The sequence below is a fragment of the Talpa europaea genome (genome assembly GCF_964194135.1).
Source record: "Talpa europaea genome assembly, chromosome: 1".
NCBI classification, from domain to species: Eukaryota; Metazoa; Chordata; class Mammalia; order Eulipotyphla; family Talpidae; genus Talpa; species Talpa europaea.
Genome location: NC_140073.1, coordinates 1,187,151 through 1,205,567, shown reverse-complemented (window position 1 = coordinate 1,205,567; position 18,417 = coordinate 1,187,151). Strand labels below are relative to the sequence as shown.

Genomic DNA, 18,417 nt, shown 5'->3' with positions numbered 1-18,417 from the left:
GGGCGGAGCCAGCGGTTGTCATCCGGACGCCTGGTCGCAGTAGAGCTACAGGCCCCTGGGTGTCACCCGAGGGCTTTCGACCCGGGAGGCCTGTGGACGGCCGCCGTGGGCGCGCAGGCCGTGCTTGGCGCCTGGCGGCTCCGGGAAGGGAACGGGCGACGCGGTGGCCTCCGCTGTGACCACGCACTTCTCGTTTCACTTGCAGGCGAGAAGGACACACAGATGGCCGATAACAGGTAAGCCGCGCCGGCCGCGCGGGTCCTCCTGCCTCCCGCTCACGTCCCGCGGTTGCGCTAGCCCGGTCCTGGCGTTCTGGGGGCCCCCGGGGTCCAGGGGGAGATTTCGTCAGTGTCTCATCCCAAGGCCACGTCTGGTTGTGCGCAGGGTGTTTGATGGGCTTTGGTGTTGGGGGGATGGTCCTGCCTGCTTTGAAGCCCCGTGTCCGGGACTCCCCACGGCTCCTCCGGGGGCCGCCGTGTCCTGGCAGCCGGGCCGCGGCCTTCCTGCACAGTGAGCGGCCCACTGGTGGGGCCTGCCTGTTGCTTGGTTAGCGGCTGGAGCTGGCGATGGGAAGCAGCCTCGCTGAGGAGAGAGGTGGCGGAGAGGAAAACCCAGACTCTGTGCCGGGGCTGGAAATGGGGCAGCGATGTTAACTGGGGGATTTCTTTTTTTTTTTTTTTTTTTTTTAATTAAGGTTTTGTTTTTAATTTATCCATAGACTAACTACGGTGTAGGCCATAGGTAGGGGGGCGGTGAGAGGACTCCCCAGAGACAGTGAAACACACTGCTGAGGGGAGCAGTGGGGAGACGGGAGGGGGCTGCTGCGCCCTGGGGTCGCTCCCTGGCCGGGGATGGGACTCGTGCTGCAGAGGCCGCGGACAGCTTCACAGTGCTGAGACTAACCCCTGCGCACCAAGGGGGACCCCGGGGGGATGTTTTCTTAGCCCCTCTGCTAGCCCTGGCCGCCTCCCGGGTCACGCCCTCATGCTGTCTGCCTTGGGCACTTTCTTTACAACAACTTTTTCTTTTTTCTTTTCTTTCTTTTTTTTCTTTTTTTTTTTTTAAGATATATTTATTTATTTACACAAGCACTGGGTATAGGCCAGAGGCGCGGGAGGGTGAGAGAATTTGCCAGAGCGGGGAGCAGAGCAGGCAGACTGATGAAGCACACTGCTGAGGGGAGCGGCGGGCGGCAGGAGAGGTCTGCGCGCCATGTGGGACCCTCGCTGGCAGCTGGGGATCGAGCGGGCGCTGCAGAGGCTGCGGGCAGCTTCACAGCCCAGCGCTCAACCGCTGCGCCACCAGGGAGGCCCTACAACAACAACTTTTAAACATTCTGTTTCAGTTTTCCAGATGGAGCTCCTTCAGATTCCTCGGAGGCTGCTAAAAATGCAAGTAACGCAGGTCAGTTCACTGTACGGGAAGAGGGTGGTGGAGAGTTGGGATGTGGCACCACCTTACTCTGGGGCTGGGCCCCCGACATAGGCGTGCGGTCACAGGCGCTGCCCTGGGGACCTGGCCAGCATCAGAGCGTCTGAGGCAGGACTCGGGCATTTACTGAGCGTTCTAGCTCGGACACCGCAAAAGCGAGCAGCCACACACGCCCCGCGCCTGCCCTGGCCCTCGCTCCCGTCGACTGACCGCTGACCTATGTGTCCTCCCCGGTCTGCGCGCTGTTCCCTGACTGTTCTGGAGGAAGTCCCAGACGAGCTCATGGGTGTATTATTTTTCTCCCCACTGAAAAGAAAGCGGTCAGCCTTGGTGTCTGTGGACTCCGCACCTGCGGAATCACCCCTAGCCATCGGAGCTCCGTCCGTGCTGCCTGGTCAGGCTGAGGCGGTGGCGTCTGTCCTGAACGCACAGAGGCTTTCTGGTGTTATCCCTGGTACAGGCCACAGCCGCCTGCGTGGCCCAGAGACCACGTTGCGAGATATGTGCTGGTCGCACGCCAGCGCCGTGCCCTTTCGTATCGGTGCTTAGCCTCCTGGGACTGGAGTGTGTGCACTGGTCCCGGGGCCGCCACTGGCACCAAGGGCGGTGGCATCTGCTCTCCTGCCTCCATTTGTTGGGAAGCAAGAGGTGCCGTTCTTGGCTGTTCTCCCTTAAAGTGGTTTAATGTACATTTCCTGAAACCCGAGGTGACTTCTCGGCGCCGGCAGCCCAACCAGGGCCTGCGCATCGGTGGTCACCCGCACAGCCAGTGTCGCGCCTCATGTTGGCGCCGCTTCTGCAGCTGTGCCCACGCCTGGGGCTCGCCGAGCCCCTGTTCTGCCCCTGCCTGGCCTCCCCCGTTGCTGGCCCCGTAGGGCCTGCGCTGCGGAGTGGCCCAGGGGTCCCTCATTAGGCTCAGGGCTCCCACAGCAGTGGGACACCGCCTGGGTGGCGATGGGCAGGAGGTGCATGAGGCCATGGGGGCCAGGGCTGCCTGGAGGGTGCAGGCAGTGTCTGCACATTCTCCGCATGACGCTCCCTCCAGTCAGTGAGCCGGAGACGTGGGAGCGCCCAGCACCCTCGCTGGGGTAGGGAGGCCGTCAGCAGCCCTCTTCCTTCTGCGCTGCTCCTGCAGGAGATGACACTGACAAAGGGCCCCACCCCGCACCCTGCAGACTTTTGCTGGGGTTCCATCCTGCCTGTCGTCAGCGCTTTGTCGTGTGCTCAGTGCCCTTTTGAGCCCATGGGTCCCTTCAGTCTGGCTGGGTCCTCCTGCTGCTGTGCCTGCTGGCTTTGAGTCCGCCAGCTGCATGGCACAGCGTTCCCCTTGCCCCGCACTGGGGACGGCCTCTCCTGGCCCTATTCCTTGTGGTGGGGGGAGCCCAAAGTGCAGGCGCTGGGCTGGAGGAGATGTGTTGGGCGCTGAGGACACAGCTTTGTCATCGTGGTTGTGTCCAGTTAAAATTGAGGGCATGCCTGCTGGGTTCACGTCTCACAGAAGGATGAGGAGAGCCCCCGGGTGGGGACGACTTTCTGGGTAAAGTGAGTGCCCTGAGCTTGTCTCTGCCCAGGCCAGGTGCCCAGCGTCCATGCCTGGGCCAGGTGTGGGCCGCTCTCTGCTATGCGTGGGGCGCACACACAATCTGCAAAAGCGGGGGACAGGTCTGGGCAGAGGACGGGGCAGGGAAAGGTGGGTGGCAGGTGCAGGTCTTGTGCCCCCAGGGAACCGGGCAGGGAGGCTTTGCTAGGCTGTGACCCCAAGGGCAAGTGGGTGCTGACTTACCCTGAGGAGCAGTGGCCGCATCCCAGCCTTGACTCTGTACGCCCATCGCAGAGCTTGGAGAGGGAAGGGAGGTGGCCAGAGGTAGACTTCCGGACTTGGGGTCCTTCTGGTGTCCTCGCGTTGGAGATTTGTTCTGACACCACTCGGGTGCCTGACAGGGAAGCAGGTGCCCTTAAGTACATTCTGAATGCTTCAAGGCATGCTTTTGAAAGCCACTGGCTGCATTTAAAAACCTAAAGTAAGTGAGAAGAGCCGGTAAATCTGCGTGGTGACTTTGTTTATTGGCCTTGTTTTTAACTGACTAGAAAAGCTCACAGATCAGGCGATGCAAAGCCCTCAAGTGCTGGCAGCGCTACAGGAACGGCTTGACAACGCCTCCCACACCCCTTCCAGCTACATCGAGACGTAAGTGTGCTTGAGTAACGTGTGCTTGAGTAACGTTTGGTACAGCTTGGGGACCGCGGGGAAGAGGCCACTCATTGCCCAGCTCCTACAGTGGGGGCGCGCGAGCCGGGCTTTAGTGCCGCAGGCCTTGGCCGCGAGAGGACAGCGCCACCCCGTGGCGGTGAGAGGGCTGTCAGGTCTGCTGGGGGCGGGGGGCATGCCCGGCAGACTGCAGAGTGCACTGGGCTCCTGGCCTGTCTTGGAGACTGGCTTGTTCAGAGTGCTGGGTGGGGAGGCACAGCGTGTGGGCAGGAGAAGGAGCCTTTCTGCAGGCTCGGGCGTGTTCTCGGCCCATCCGCCGCTGCCCAGCTCCCACACAGGCCCTGACAAGGCTTCCCGGGCTGGTCCGGCAGCAGGGGCTCGGACTTGCAGTGTCCACTTAGCTCCTTGTCTGAGCAGCCGCGCCTGGCAGGGATGCGTGCAGGTTGGGCAGGCCGAGGGTGGGCGGTCTGGCCGGGAGGGGCAGGAGCCCAGGAGACGCCGAGAGGGGACAGGCCATGGGGTGGGTGGTGCCGCGCTGGCTGCCCTGCCCAGTGGGGCTGACGGAACGGCAGACAGCTGGTGACGGGAGAGAGGGTCCTGGAGGCTCAGGGTACGGTGTTTATTTCTTCAGGAAGATTTGAAAAGTTAAAGAATTTGAAATTGTGTAGTTAACACAGAGAAGAAGTGGCACCCGGCATTTTACGAAGGCCCTGTCCCGCTGCCTCCTTGTTTCTGCTGCCATAGCCATCCTTGAGGGGTGACTCAGTTGGTGTCTTTGGTGGACCCCGTTCCCTGAGGGGCTCTGTATGGGGCGGACTGTGACAGAGGTCCATGGGGACCGGGCCCCCACAGGCCTTTCTGGACCGTGCTGTGTACACCTGCCTCGTCCTCGCCCGTGCTGGCGGCGACCAGCGGGTGTGCGGAGGGTCTCGTGTGGGGCGCAGGCCAGTGGGGCGCCATTTGGGCCTGTGTGAGGCCCAGGAACCTGCTCTTTTGTTGAGATTGTGGGGCGTCAGGGAAACAGATGACTCTGTTGATTAGTAAAATTGAAAGGCGAGCTGTCATCTGTGGTTGAGCGTCCGTGTTTTATTTTTGTTTTCTCTTCTAGCTTACCTAAAGCTGTCAAAAGAAGAATCAACGCATTGAAGCAGCTGCAGGTGAAGTGCGCCCACATAGAAGCCAAGTTTTACGAGGAGGTTCACGACCTGGAGAGAAAGTACGCGGCCTTGTACCAGCCTCTCTTCGACAAGGTGAGCCTCCAGGTTGACCCAAGGAGTCACTGAACGTGCTCGTTTAAGCCCTAAGAACTCAGGCTGTGGCCGGGCGTGGTGGCGCGCACCTGTAGTCCCAGCTACTCGGGAGGCTGAGGCTGGAGGATCGCTTGAGCCCAGGAGTTCTGGGCTGCAGTGCGCTATGCCGATCGGGTGTCCGCACTAAGTTCGGCATCAATATGGTGACCTCCCGGGAGCAGGGGACCACCAGGTTGCCTAAGGAGGGGTGAACCGGCCCAGGTCGGAAACGGAGCAGGTCAAAACTCCCGTGCTGATCAGTAGTGGGATCGCGCCTGTGAATAGCCACTGCACTCCAGCCTGGGCAACATAGCGAGACCCCGTCTCAAAAAAAAAAAAAAAAAAAAAAAAGAACTCAGGCTGTGGATGTCCAGATGGTAGAAGCATCTAGATGATAGACAGGTGTCATTCACAAACTTGGCTCAACTCGGGGTTTCCGGCTCACTTCGCACACCCTGAGGAAGCCCCCTTTTCCTTAGAGGAGGGAGTTCATCACTGGCGACGTGGAGCCAACAGACGCGGAGGCAGAATGGCACAGCGAGGAGGAGGAGGAGGAGGAGGAGAAGCTGGCTGTAAGTTTCCTGTCAATGAGCGTGGCCTGCTGGTGGTTTCTGGTCGTTGCTGTGACGTGATGAGGGAGCGGCAGAGCTGAGTCGGGCACGCTCTGTGGCGTCTGACCCAGGGGTGTCATTTGGTGGCAAGCCAGATGCCGTCTCCCTGGTCTATCGTCTGTGGCTGCCATACAGTCATGGGGTGGCGTTTGGGGCTGGAAGGTCAGCGGCGAGGTGTGTGTGCCCTGTGGCTGCCCGCCCACCCATCAGGACCAGCAGGGGCATAGGGCCCCTGCAGACGGAAGTGTGTCTGGGCGGAAGGTGGGGTGCTTTGGCCCTTAGAAACCTTTGACGTTGTGCCACCCGCCGGATTGGGGGGCACATTCAGGGAACGAGGGCTTCACAGTGCAGAGTTCCCCAGTTACGTCCTGTGCAGCCGTCGTGTTCCTGGTGAGCTTGTTGCTTTGGTCATCGGCGTTCTCTTCTGCACGCCTCCTTCTTTAGGCAGACGTGAAAAATAAAGTCGTCGTAGCGGAAAAGGAAGCAGCACCAGCCGAAGAGCCCAACCCCAGAGGCATCCCTGAGTTCTGGTTCACCATCTTCAGAAACGTGGACATGCTCAGCGAGCTGGTCCAGGTGAGCCCATCCGCCGTGGAGCGCACCCTGCCCTGTCGCCTGCAGCTGCCTGTAGGGGCGCGCTGCTGCCCGGCATCCGCCCAGGATATGTCTGTGAGTGACAGCTCAGGTGCGCTGGACCCCACCCCGGGGGTCTCAGACTGGAGCCCGAGCCTGCGCCCGTGTCAGCACCCTGGGAAGCCCGCGGACAGGGCCCGCCCGTCACTGTGAACAGGCGGAGGGGGCAGTCAGGCCGTGGAGGAGGAGTTGAGCTGGGTGAGGAGGCTCGTGCAGTCTGCTGGCTGCGTAAACACGTCACCGACTGCCGCAGTCTCGCCCTCGCAAAACTCTTAAAAAGGGAGGAATAGCCGATCTTTCTGGCTTCGTTTGCTTTGTTAACCTTTCTGTGATGAAATGGTGGGCAGATTAGAAGGTGGCAGGTTTGCTGCTCCCCGAACCAAATTACCATTGAAGTTCCTAGAATACAGAAGTGAGTCCTGCCTGACATCTCCCTGGCTGGCCTGCGTTTCTGTTGCCCAGACAGGCCCACACGTTGCAGGGTGGACACACGCTTCCCCCGTCTGAGTTACGCGCACACCCGGGGGGTGTTGGAGCTCGCACGGTGCTGCCTCCTACCTTGTTTAATACGTGTGAAGGCAGCGCTGCGCCCCCTGCAGACTGAGGGGCGGCTCGTGCCCGTGCCTCTCCTGCCCCATCGCTGCCCAGGGAAGGTGGGGGCGCACGTTCTGGAGGTTGCTGGGGAGTGTGGACAGTCTGTGTCGGAACCTGACTCACTCTGTTAGAGTAGCCTGAGCCACTTCTGAAACCCCACAGGCTGTCGGAGCCTCCTTACCCCCAGCCTGCATGAGGGGGTGCAGCTGGATGACAGCCTGGCCAACACCCGGGCGGCTGCGGCCGGGTCTCAGCTTTCCCGGGTGGCGGCAGGCAGGCTCTGGGCCTTGGGTCTGGTGGGCCTGCAGGTCTGCATTGTTCGCACTTGACTTGATTGGGGGACCAGCTGTTGGTGGGAGAGGGAGTGTTGGGCTTCGTCCTTCACATTTTCTCCGTTGGGGGCTTGTGAGTAGCACAGTTGGACGCGTGTTAAAGGAGTGCGTCACTTTCGTTTCCCTCAAAACCTCTTCGCTGGTGTCTTGCCTCAGCAGGAAGCGTGGCTGCTCTCTGCGCAGCTCTACAGCAGCTCATCCGGTGGCTTGGAATGCTCATGCCCGGGCATGCGGGGCGCTGGGCGCCCCTGGCACGCAGAGCCCAAAACGGGCTGCATCCTGAGTTGGTCCAGATCTCTGGAACCCTGGGCCCTCCGTGCAGCGGTCAGGACGCCCACTGCAGCAGGGCTTTGAGATCGGGCAGCAGTCCCCAAGATGCTTCCATGATGGGGGCCGGCGCCCTGGTTCTGAGTCAGGGTGGAGCTGCCTTCCAGGCCTTGTGAGGGCCTCAGGGTGGTGGCTGGGTGAGGAAATTAAGAGCATGTGGCTCCTTTGCTGATTGGGGGTGATGCTGGCGGGTGCTGCTGGTTGGCAGGGGTGACCTCGGAGCTCCTGGTGTTGCTGCTGGGCGGCGCCCGCACTGGCACAACAGCCAGGTGGTGGAGGCGGGCACACGGGCAGGGTCTGCAGCTTCCCAGCCGCTTGCCTCCGGCTCTGGAACTTGGGGTTTGGCCATTCTTACAGAGTGGCCCCTTTAAAAGCAGTTGGGCTACTGCTCAGCTAGAAACCTGCTAGAGCCCATTTGGTCTCTGATTTTTGTTGTTCCTAATGTCAAAAAAAAATGTCAAGTTGGGTAGTTGGTGGTTGGCAGGCGCGCTGGGGCCGGTCCCCACGGCGGGGAAGGGGAGACGCCCGTGCAGGCGCCTGAGCTGCCGTCACTGGTCCCGCCCTCCGGGTCCTTCTCTGACTTCTCACTTGGGCTTCCGAAGGCAACAGGTGGCGGTAGCTTGGCCTGAGCAGCATTGCAGCCAGCTCTTCTGCGGCGCCCCCGCGAGGCCCTGTGGGTGCTCTCATGCGGTCACCGTGTGGGGTGGGCGCTGGGCATTGACAGCCACGGGCCGGTGTGGGGCGTTGAGGCCAGTGGCTGGTCCGGGTGTTCTCCCGACTCCTTGGAGCTGCGGGGCCGGTGTCTCGGCTGGCAGCACTCATTCCCTGTGGGGCGGCGGCAGCTCACGCTGGGCACCTCAACTGCCACCCGAGACGGGGGGTGGGTAAGCAGCTTGGGGTCCCTTCCTGGGAGAGCACAGCCGACGCGTATGGGGTGCTGGGACAGCAGGGACTCGTGAGGGCCCAGGTGAGGTTTTTCAAAAGCCTCTAGAAATTCACCTCCTCTCTGTGTTCAGGAGTATGATGAGCCGATTTTGAAGCACCTGCAGGATATTAAAGTGAAGTTTTCAGACCCCGGACAGCCTATGGTGAGTACCGAGTGCCCGGGCTGGCCCGTGAGGCGGGGCGTGCCCGTGAGGGCAGCAGCCACTGCATTTTAGCTGTGAGGGTAACTGCTGATGAGACAGGACAACCTGCTTCCCGAACACGCCGTGCTGCCCCGCAGCGCCCCCGGGGGCCACCCCTGAGCCGGTCCTCAGGGAGCACTGTTCGTGACCCGTCAGCCTGGCCGTGGCTGGCGGGTTCCATTCCAGTGCCAGAGTAACCCCCGGGACTCATGACTGGCTGGCCGGCTGGTGGCACTCAGTCTCAGGCCCTGGAGACAGCTCCTGTGGGGGGGGCGTCGCCGGGCTGGGGTCGTCTCCCTCCCTCCTCACCAAGCCAGGCCCGTGTGAGCACAGCGGCAGGTGAGAGTGGGGCGCTCCTGTGTCTGTGCCCCCCGCTTTCCCCATTTGTTCGCCGTGGGGGTGCAGGGGAGGGCACAGGCACGGCCTGGTGGCACCCGCTCGTGGGCTGGAGGCTCCTCCTCGCCTTCACTTGCCCAGGAGCGAGCCCCTGTCCGCAGCACCTGGCTGGGGCTCCAGTGCCGGCTTTCTTCCCCAGGCCTCGGGGTGGGGGGCGCCCACTGTGGGACCACAAATTCTCTTGGGGGACATGCCGCTTTAAGGTTGTGTTGCTCACACGTTGCTCACCCTAGGCTCACCCAGACTGTTTCCCCTTATGGCTTCGTTTCTCTGGCTTCGTTTTCTCTGATTAGACCCGCGTGGGGCTGCGGGCTGCTTTCTTTGTCTCGCTGGTGGGCGCGGGAGAGAGGCTCGCAGTGCACCGCCCAAGCCAGGCTTGTCCGCCAGCGCCAGATAGCTGCTTGCTGGGCAAAGCATGGGCAGCACGGCCGTCCCCAGCTCGTCGGGTCTCCTGCGGCGGCCTTGGCTTTCCCTTTACTTACCAGGAGGCGTCTGACACGTTCAGGCTACGAGGGATGAGGAAAGCGCTGAGCTTTGAGCTTCGGGGCAAAGCATGGCCCGGGCTTGCCTGCCCCTGGGCTGCAGCGCTGCTCTCCAGGGCACCCTGTTGACACCTGGCACAGCAGGGAGGGTGGAGCAGCCGCCGCAAACAGAGACCGCTGCACCCGCTGGCAGGTGTGGCTGGGTCAGCATTGCCCAGACATGTCCCCCGAGGTGGCCGAGCTCTCCGCCATGTTACTGTTGGCCGTGAGGGCGCCCCTCATGTCCCAGGCACTTGCCACCCCACCCGCACTGCACCTCTCTGCACCACTGGGCCTCCCTCCACGTCTCAGCTATCGCTTGTGAGCACGCGTGTCCCTGTGACCGCTGCCGCGTGCCCGCCCACCACACTTGGCTCTTCCAAGTCAGTGCTGCCTGTGGCGTGCGTCCTGCCTCCTGGGGGCGGGCAGGAGAGATGCTATGGGTTTTTGGGAGAGCTCCCAAGAACACTGTGGGGCTCCTTCCCCAATTAAGTCACTTGTTGGTAAGTTTGCGCCGGTGTCTATTCCGACCGAGTATCGTCTCGTTACGCAGCCGTGCCCGGAGAGCTAGTCGGCGCTGGGCCTTGTGGCAAGGACGTAGTGCCCTGCGCTGGCCGTGGCCCCTGTGCCTGTGCCGTGCGCTCGGGCAGGGCGCTCACGCTTGGCCTCTGTTCTCAGTCTTTTGTGCTAGAGTTCCACTTTGAGCCCAACGACTACTTTACCAACTCGGTCCTGACGAAAACGTACAAGATGAAGTCGGAGCCGGACAAGGCCGATCCCTTTTCCTTTGAAGGCCCCGAGATTGTCGACTGTGACGGGTAAGGACGCGCCGCTCAACTCCTCTGAGGCCAGAGCTGTGACCCTGGACCTCGACGGGTAGACAGTTGGGCATCAATAAAAGGCCTCGAATCTGTTTAAAAGGCAAAGGGTTAAAGTCAAGGTAGTCTCTGCGCTTGGGGTGGGCTGCCAGGCGCTAGGAAGTGGCTTCACAGGTGCCAGGGTTTGAGGTCGGGGCCCTGTTCCCTTATTTGCACGGGGGGGCTGGCTTCTGGCCTCCCCGGAGAGGAAGTCGTGGGGGTCGTGCTATGAACCCGGTGCCACGGCTGGTTGCTGAGTCGGTGCCCGTGGAGCTGGTTGCTGGCTTTGGATGGGAGCAGTTTTCTCTGCTATCTGGCTGCTCGAGCTCCTTGGGTGCCCTTGACTGGAACCCCAGGGGGAATATGGTTTGGAACGCCTCCCTCTTGCTTGAGACCGTTTGGGAAACGGGTTTGTTCTCACATGGAAACAGTTATCCTTACTCAGTGGGCCTGCGCGCTCCCTGTGCATCTCCCTGTGATGGGCAGGGCTGGGCGCCCGTCCCGCCGGGCTCAGTGGCCGCGGGGTTCAGCCACGATCATCCCCTGGGCCGTGGCCTGCTCCCCTGCAGTGTGTGGGCCGGGGCGCCTTCTCCCAAGCGTCCCGGGTTCGGCCATGTCTGCCCAGTGCTGCGGCGCCTGGCCCAGTCTCCTCATGGGCTGACCTGCAGGTGTGCGATCGACTGGAAGAAGGGGAGGAACGTGACCGTCAAGACCGTCAAGAAGAAGCAGAAGCACAAGGGCCGCGGCACGGTCAGGACCATCACCAAGCAGGTGCCCAGCGACTCGTTCTTCAACTTCTTCAGCCCGCTGAAAGGTGCGCGGGCGGGGCGGGGCCTGCCGGGCATGGCTCCAGCTGGGTCTGGGTGGGGAGGGGCAGGGGAGGAAAAGAGCGGGGTTCGGGGAGGAAGCCCTGACCGGCGCTTCCGCACCCTGCACTCCTGGGCGCCCGCGAGTAGTGCTCCTGCCGATGTGCGCCCGCTGGAGGGGCTGCCCACCCCCAACCCCCCGGCCTTGCCGCGCGGCCCACACGGGGGGCTTGTGTGCTTTGGGAGCGCCAGCAGCCGGACTCCCACATGGGAGCCCTCGAGACGGCGCCTCTCAGCTAGGAAGGGCTCTTCTGACCTCCCTGGCGCTGAGGGAATGAAGGCTGGGCCCTGGCGGTGCTGACCCCGAGTGTGAGGAGGCCACGCCTCGCGTCAGAATCACGGCGTGAGGTCGGGAAATGCCGACAGCTGTGGGGGCCGACGCTGACCTTCCGTGGCCCCTGGCTGCGGCGGCTCCACTCCAGGGTCTGCGCCCTCACTGACCGGGCCTCCCTCCACCAGTCCGTCGTCCTCTTCCCCTCTCGCTGTGGCTGTCTCTGAGCCGGGAAGGCGCCGGCGTGTGCCCGTTTGGGCACAGAGCAGCCACGCTCGCGCCTTTGGTCTCCCTGGGACGGCCCCTTCCGGAGCCCGGCGTCGGCTCGCAGGTTGCCTGTGTGAGCTCACCCGGACGCGCCGGCTTTGAGCTTGAAGTCAGAGGCTTTGGGAGTTTTCTCAAAGCCGGGATCTTAAACCATCAGTAGCCCTTAAAGCCAGGGCCTGAGCGTGCGCGGGCTGTAAATCACTGACGCGGCAAGAGAGCGTTTGTGGGGTGCACCTGGGGCTCTGAAGCCGCGTGGCGATGGTGGTGACCTGGAACACGCCAGCGGCGGCCGCACCTCAGCGTGGCTTTTCTTAGAGGTATCAGGCGACCACGCCAAGCTCCAGAAACACACGCGAGGGTGATGGGGCCCAGGAAAAAGCCCTCGCGGTGGCGAGGTGTCCTGAGAGGGGAAACCTGGGGTGGCTAGTCTCCATGCCCTCCTCCCGCCCGGCAGACAGGCCCCTGTGCGCTTCCTGACCCGGAACCGTCCTGGGGTGCTGGCTGCTGGGACCGCCCAGTGGCCACCGCTTCGTGGGGTGAGGTGGCGCGGGGGGTGCGCGAGAAGGCCGGCAGCCTCCATCAGACGGTGCCCGTCTGCCCGGGCTCATGCCCACCTGGTCCCTCCTGTTGCTGCCGCGGCCCTGGGAGCGCTGTCCTGGAGGCTGGCACGCCCATGGGCCGTGTGAGCGAGCCGGGCGGAGGTGGGCCCGGCAGTGCCAGCGTGCGGGCGAGCCCGGCCTACCTGCCCGCTGAGCGCTCTGGGCGGCTCTGGGCGTCTGTGTGACATCGGCGTCTGCTTTTCCTTCCAGCATCCGGAGACGGAGAGTCGCTGGTAAGATCTCGTCCTTCCTAAACGTCCCGTCTGCCCGAGGGCTCCCTCTCCCTCCCATCTCGCCCCCTGAAAGCCTGGATCAGCATCGGGCGGCCGCGCCTAGGGTGAAACGCAGCGTCTGACCCAGGGTGGCCTTGGGAGGCGGGCCCTTGCGTCCTGCTTGCCCGGAGGCCGGGGTCCCGCGTGGGGGTGGGGGGCGGCGCTGCTTTTCCTGCTGAAACCGACCTGTGCTGTCTCCTCCCAGGATGAGGACTCCGAGTTCACGCTGGCCTCTGACTTTGAAATTGGACACTTTTTCCGTGAGCGGATCGTCCCGCGGGCGGTGCTGTACTTCACCGGGGAGGCCATCGAGGACGATGACAATGTACGTACTGGCCCGGGGAGCCCCGTCCGCGCTGCTGTGGGGTGTGTTGCTCCCGGCACCATCGGCCTATGCGGGGCCTCTCTCTGGTCACCTCAGGCCTGCGTGTTTGGGCGGCTCTCGGCACCAGGGAGGTCGCCGCTGTGCCGAGTGGTGACATGGAAGCCACTCCCCAGAGAAGCCAGAGACTGAGGGGCTGCTGTTCTGCCTGAGGGGGCCGAGCCCTCGCCTGGCAGGCCTGACTCGATGCCCCAACGCTCCAGCACAGTCAGGGCCCCCCTGAATCTTGTGTGGAAGAAAAATTTGCTTTATGGCATGTCAGTGGAAGTGTTTGATTTTTGATTTTTGTAATGGAAGTGGGTGAAGGCCACAGGTGTGGGCGTGAGCGCATTCACCAGGCCGTAGAGTGGCAGCACTCAGACCTAACTGCTGGGCCACTGGGGAGGCCCAACTGGGAAGTATTTTTAGATGGTTCCTAACTTTCCTCTTGCTTTTAGACCTCTTAGGAAAAAAGTGGCTCTTGCAGTCATCAGGGGTGGGGGGGGCTGCCTTAGGTTTCCTTCTGTATGAGGTCTGCGCCAGGGGCTGGGGGCTGCTGCTCGTGCGCGTCCTCCCTGCGGGCCCGAGCCAGGGCCCAGGCTGAGGGGGTGGACTCCTAACCCGCAGCTGGCCCCGGGCGGGGTGCGACATGGGGGCGAGGGTTGTGTCAGGGCACAGAGACGCTGAGGTGGTGGCTGAGACGTTAAGGTTTTGGAGATGCTGGTCACAGCATCGGGGCCAACGCCGAGGCTTGGCTTCCTCTGACTAGACTGCAGCAGAGGTCGTGGCTACTTGCTGTGCACAGTGGTCTTCACCAGCGGCCTCGGGCATTTCTGACCCCGGGCCCATCGAGTACCGCTGGACAGCGTGGCTTCAGTGTACTTGCGTAGAGCGGCCCGCAGCCCGCGTGGTGGCGAGCCTCTGCCTCCCGGGCACGCGGTGAGTGCGCTGCAAGGGTGCCAGTGTGGCGGGCAGCGGGCAGCACCACAGTGGCCGGAATGGCCTGCAGGGGGCGTTCTGGTTCTGGTTGTCTTCTGCACTTGGCCTAGTCGTTCTGCTCTGTGGGGCTCAGGTCCCCGGGAGCCTTTGCTACTGGGGCTTCGGGGCCCTGAGACAGCCCTGCGTCCCCCTCTGCTTTCTTTATTTTATTTTTTAAAGATTTATTTATTTACGCGTACAAGAGTTGGGGTACAGGCTAGAGGTGTGGAGGGGGAGAGGATTCACCAGAGACAGAGTGGGGAGCAGAACAGGCAGATTGACTGAAGTACACTGCTGAGGGGAGCAGCGGGGAGACAGGAGAGGTCTGCTGCACCATGTGGGTAGCCCCCTGGCCAGGGGATCGAGCTCGTGCTGCAGAGGCTGCAGGCAGCTTCATAGCGCTGTGTCTTAACCCTTGCGCCACCAGGGAGGAGCGCCCCCCCCCCCCGCCCCGTGCTTTCTTAACAGATGGGTCCATCCAGGTGTGGTGAGTGTCCAGAGCTTCAAGACACTGGCCTGAGCAGGCGTGCCTGCCGTGGGAGACGAGGCTGCCGCGCTGGCTGCTTCAGCCGCTCACGGGAGGAGGGCCGGGGTGTGCTGTTTGTTGTGGCGCCACCCTGCCTACCACGAGGTGCCTGGAGGGGTGCGGTGGGCCCCGGGCTGAGGGCCACTAGCTCAGTGGAGGTGTTGTGAGGCAGGGAGGCTCCCAGAGGCACTCCTCACCGAGCCTTGGGTTTTGCCCCTCGTGCCACACAGCCGTGGCGGGGGCTGTCTCGGCTGCTGTTGCTGCTGATCTGACGTCTGGCCCTTGAGCAGAGCCAGGCCGGCGATGTCTTTGAATGTGAAAGAACTGTCCGGCCTGCCTGGGGTGGGTTTTCCCAGGCTGTAGCCCTGGCTGGAGCGGCGGCGCCAGCCCCTTGCCTGGCCGAGAGCGGGCCCAGCCCCGCGTGGCCGTGTCGGGAGTCACAGTGCAGGTTGCTGAGGTCGGCGCTGCCCGGTTGGGTCTGGCCAGCCGGGTCCTCCTGCTCCCTCCGCGTCTTCAGCCCTTGGTTCACGCGGGGTCTGGGCCTGGCATCCCGGTAGAACACTGGGGTCGCAGCCGCCAGGTCAGTGCCCACATCTGCTGGCTGCCCAGCCTTGCCTTGGTCCTGGCCGGGCAGCACGGGGCAGGCGTGTGCTGGGGGCAGGAAGCACGTCCCTGCGTAGACCTCATTGTTTGGTTTTCTTTGCAGTTTGAAGAGGGCGAGGAAGGAGAAGAGGAGGTAAGGCCCGGCTCGCGAGAAACACTGTCCCTCCCGAGGTGGCGTTTCAGCTCTGCGCGCGTGGACGGGGCCGACCTCCGGGTCCCGGTCATCCCACGGCGGGGTGCCACCTTGGCCGCGGTCAGCCCTGGGAACCGAGGGGAGGCTCGAACGGTGCTGTGGCCAGCTTGACCCCGAAATTCGTTTATGAAAAGACAATCCTGGGCCCAGCTGAAGCCGCTTTGCCAGCGACCTGTGTCCAGGTTGTCTGTGGACATGGGAGTGGCGGGAAGTCGTAGGGGTGGTGGGAGGAGGCGCTTGGGCGGCGGCCAGTGACGGGGGGCTGCCTCCAGTCGGGGTGTTGCTCTGCCTTGCTGGTGGCTGGTGAAGCCTCGGAGTTTAAATTGTGCCCGTCCAGCCAGTTCTCATTCCTCTTCGTACAGGAGTTGGAAGGTGATGAGGAGGGAGAAGAGGAGGATGATGCCGAAATGAACCCCAAGGTGGGTTCCCAGGGGGGCGGGGGGGTCCTAGCGGACACGTGAGTAAGCCACTCCGAGAAAGGGGCGCGGGTTGGGGGTGTTTTAAATCGCCGGGGCCATTTTCCACTGGCTCTGGCACAGAGCGCGCGCACAGTGGGCGCAGGCCCGTGGAGCCGGCCCCGGAGCTTCGCCTCAAGGGAGCGGGTGCCCACGTCTCCCATCTCGTCTGCTTCCGGGACAGCTTCTCCCCGGTGGGCACAGGTCACTTGACAAGCAGAGCTGTGGGGTCGGCCCGGAAGTCCGCGTGTGTGGCGGGGCCACTGCCCTTCCCAGCAGCACCTCCATGCAGGGTGTGCAACGCACACCCTACCCCGGTCGGACCCCGATGGCTCTTGGCTCCCATGCGCCGGCCCTTCCTGCCATGCTGGCCGCTCCTTTCCAGTTTTCCCCGCGGAGGCGTGAGTTTTGTCGGTTGGCCGCACGGGCGTCCTCGCATCCGACTTCCGAGCCTCTGGTCTGTGCGTCACAGGCGCGCAGCTCTGGCCAGAGGGCCTGCGCCGGGCCCGCGTTCTGGCCTGGCTGTTCCTGCTGCCCTCGTAGCAAAGATGTCGTGGTGTGGTGCTTTCTCTTGGCCTCCAGAAAGAGGGCAGAGCCGGAGGCCTGGGAGGGTCACGCCCAGGAGGGCACTTCCTGAGGCCTTGGCTGTAGTGCGTCGAGTTCCCCCTTGGGGAGACGGCTGCAGGACGGGGTGGCCTCCCATCCTCTGGGCAGCCGTGGTGTCCTGGGCCCGGGGTACAGCAGCCCCTTACGGTTCAGCTGCTGGACTTGTGTGAGGGGCCGGGGGTAAAGATGGAGCTGCGTCTCTGCATGGGCGGGGTGCTGCGGGGCTGCCGCCAGCTCGAGGGCAGTGACAAGTGGGCCCTGCTGCCCGTGCAGGATCTCTGGTCCCGGGGAACCCCAACATGCCCCCATTGGTGTCTTGCAGTGGCCCTGGGCAGAAAGCCTGCCCCCGGGGCCTGCCGGGAGGCTGCTGCTCTCAGCATGTGTGGGGACCCATCCCCTGCGCGCGCACCCAGCCTCGGTTTCTCTCCGTCACCGAAGCTCTTGTTCTCTCGTTGACAGAAGGAGCCCAGCCAGCCCTCCGAGTGCAAGCAGCAGTGAGCACGCCCTGGGCGCCGGCCGCGCCGAGGCCCCTGCATGGTCTCCGCCCAGCTTCCCCCTCGTAGTCTTTTGCTTAGCCTGTACAGTGGCGCCTCGAGTGCGCGTGCGCAGTAGGAGGTTTCACGCCTGCACCCTGGACGGCCTGGGCCCAGCTCCGACGACTGACCGGGCCCGGCGGCGGCGGCGGCTGGGGACCCAGGCAGAGATGTGGGGTGGGAGCGTCTCCCGCAGCCGGACGGCCCTGGTTCGGGGGGGCGGTGGGGGGGCCCACGGGCCCTGCTGTTGTGCTCCGGCCACCGGCGGGGCGGGCGGGCCTGGTCTCCTCAGAGTGTTCTTTCTTTGGTTTTGTTTTCCTCGGGGTGGGGGGGTGGGGGCCGTGTGCACACTGACTCCAAGCGAATGCTTTTGAGGTCCACCCCGTATTTATTTATTCCTTCATGCTTGTAGGGGCTTGGGGTGCCTGCCGCTGCCCGTCCGCGGGCGGCCCTGGAGAGCGGGTGGCTCGGCTGGCGAGAGGCGGCCCCCGCCCGCTGCGCCGCGGCAGGGGTGCCTGCTGTCCCGACAGCTGCGCGGGTGGGGCCGGGGCAGAGGTGGGGTGTGGGCTCCCGGGGAGGGGCTGGGCTGGGCGCGTCTCCCGTAGTGTGTGTTTCGGCGTCTCGGCAGCGCCGGGCCGGCTCCCACCGGGCTGGCGGGCGGGTTCCGGGCCTGCGAGCAGCCTGCGTGCTCGGCCTCACCCGTCCTTTGTACCTGAAGACGTGTTTTCAATTTGTACAGAATAGTTAGAATATTCTATTAAAGTTGTGGGACGGAAGTGAGGTGCCCTGCGTCTGCACTGGGGTCTGCGACACTGAAGGCTGCCGTGGGGACCGGCACCCCGGTGGGCCCCTCCTGAGGGGGGCCTGTATTGCCCAGGAGGCCGGTCCTCGGGGTTGCAGGCAGCGCCTTCTGGAATGGACTGTGCACACGTGGGCCGCACTCAGTGGCCACCGCTGGCCCTGCCGTGGCAGGTCTTCCTGCCCGAGAGCCAGGGTGTCCAGGGCTCCGTCCTGCCAGCACGGCCCCGACGGAACTCCTTAGCGGGGACAGCGTGAGCGCCCCGTCCCCTGGGGCAGGCCATCCGGCCACAGAAGACCCTCTGGGAAGCCTTTGTCCCGCCCCGTGGGAGCAAGCACACCCACCTCTCCCCCCGCCATCACTGGAGGGGCGGACTGTCCGCCTCCGCAGGCCACTGTGGGGCTTGAGAAAGCAGGGTGCACGCGGCCTGTGCCCGCCCACAGGCAGCCTTCAGGACGGCCAGGTCAGCGGGCGAGTCACCTGGCACGGTCTGTGGAGAGGACGGCTGAGCCGTTGCCCCTCGGGCTAGAGCAGAGGGGGGGCCCCTGGGCTTGGCCTGTGGTGAGCTGGGTGAGACAGCACCCGGACAGAAGCGACACCATCATGGCGGAGGGCACAACAAAGATGGGGTGTCTGGCTGGGTGGCCCCTGGAGCTAGTGCAGGCCAGCACGGCAGCTGGCTACAGGGGAGGGCTGCCGCAGCGAGGAGCCAGCGCCTCGGGGGGCTCTGCTATCTGGTGGGTGCCTGCTGCTAGGGGTCT

At 63.7% G+C, this 18,417-nt stretch overlaps 1 protein-coding gene across 1 annotated transcript; it reads left to right on the top strand.

The window, feature by feature from the left end:
- Positions 1-222: 222 nt before the first annotated feature.
- NAP1L4 (nucleosome assembly protein 1 like 4) lies at positions 223-17,053 on the top strand (the record flags this gene model as incomplete). Its single annotated transcript, XM_084252989.1, has 14 exons — positions 223-236; positions 1,346-1,404; positions 3,520-3,619; positions 4,749-4,890; positions 5,409-5,501; positions 5,985-6,116; positions 8,443-8,514; positions 10,149-10,288; positions 10,996-11,141; positions 12,541-12,563; positions 12,808-12,927; positions 15,174-15,203; positions 15,626-15,682; positions 16,784-17,053. 14 exons carry the CDS (start codon positions 223-225, stop codon positions 16,820-16,822), a joined length of 1,167 nt encoding a protein of 388 aa, XP_084109115.1. The 3' UTR covers positions 16,823-17,053.
- Between the last annotated feature and the right edge of the window lie 1,364 nt (positions 17,054-18,417).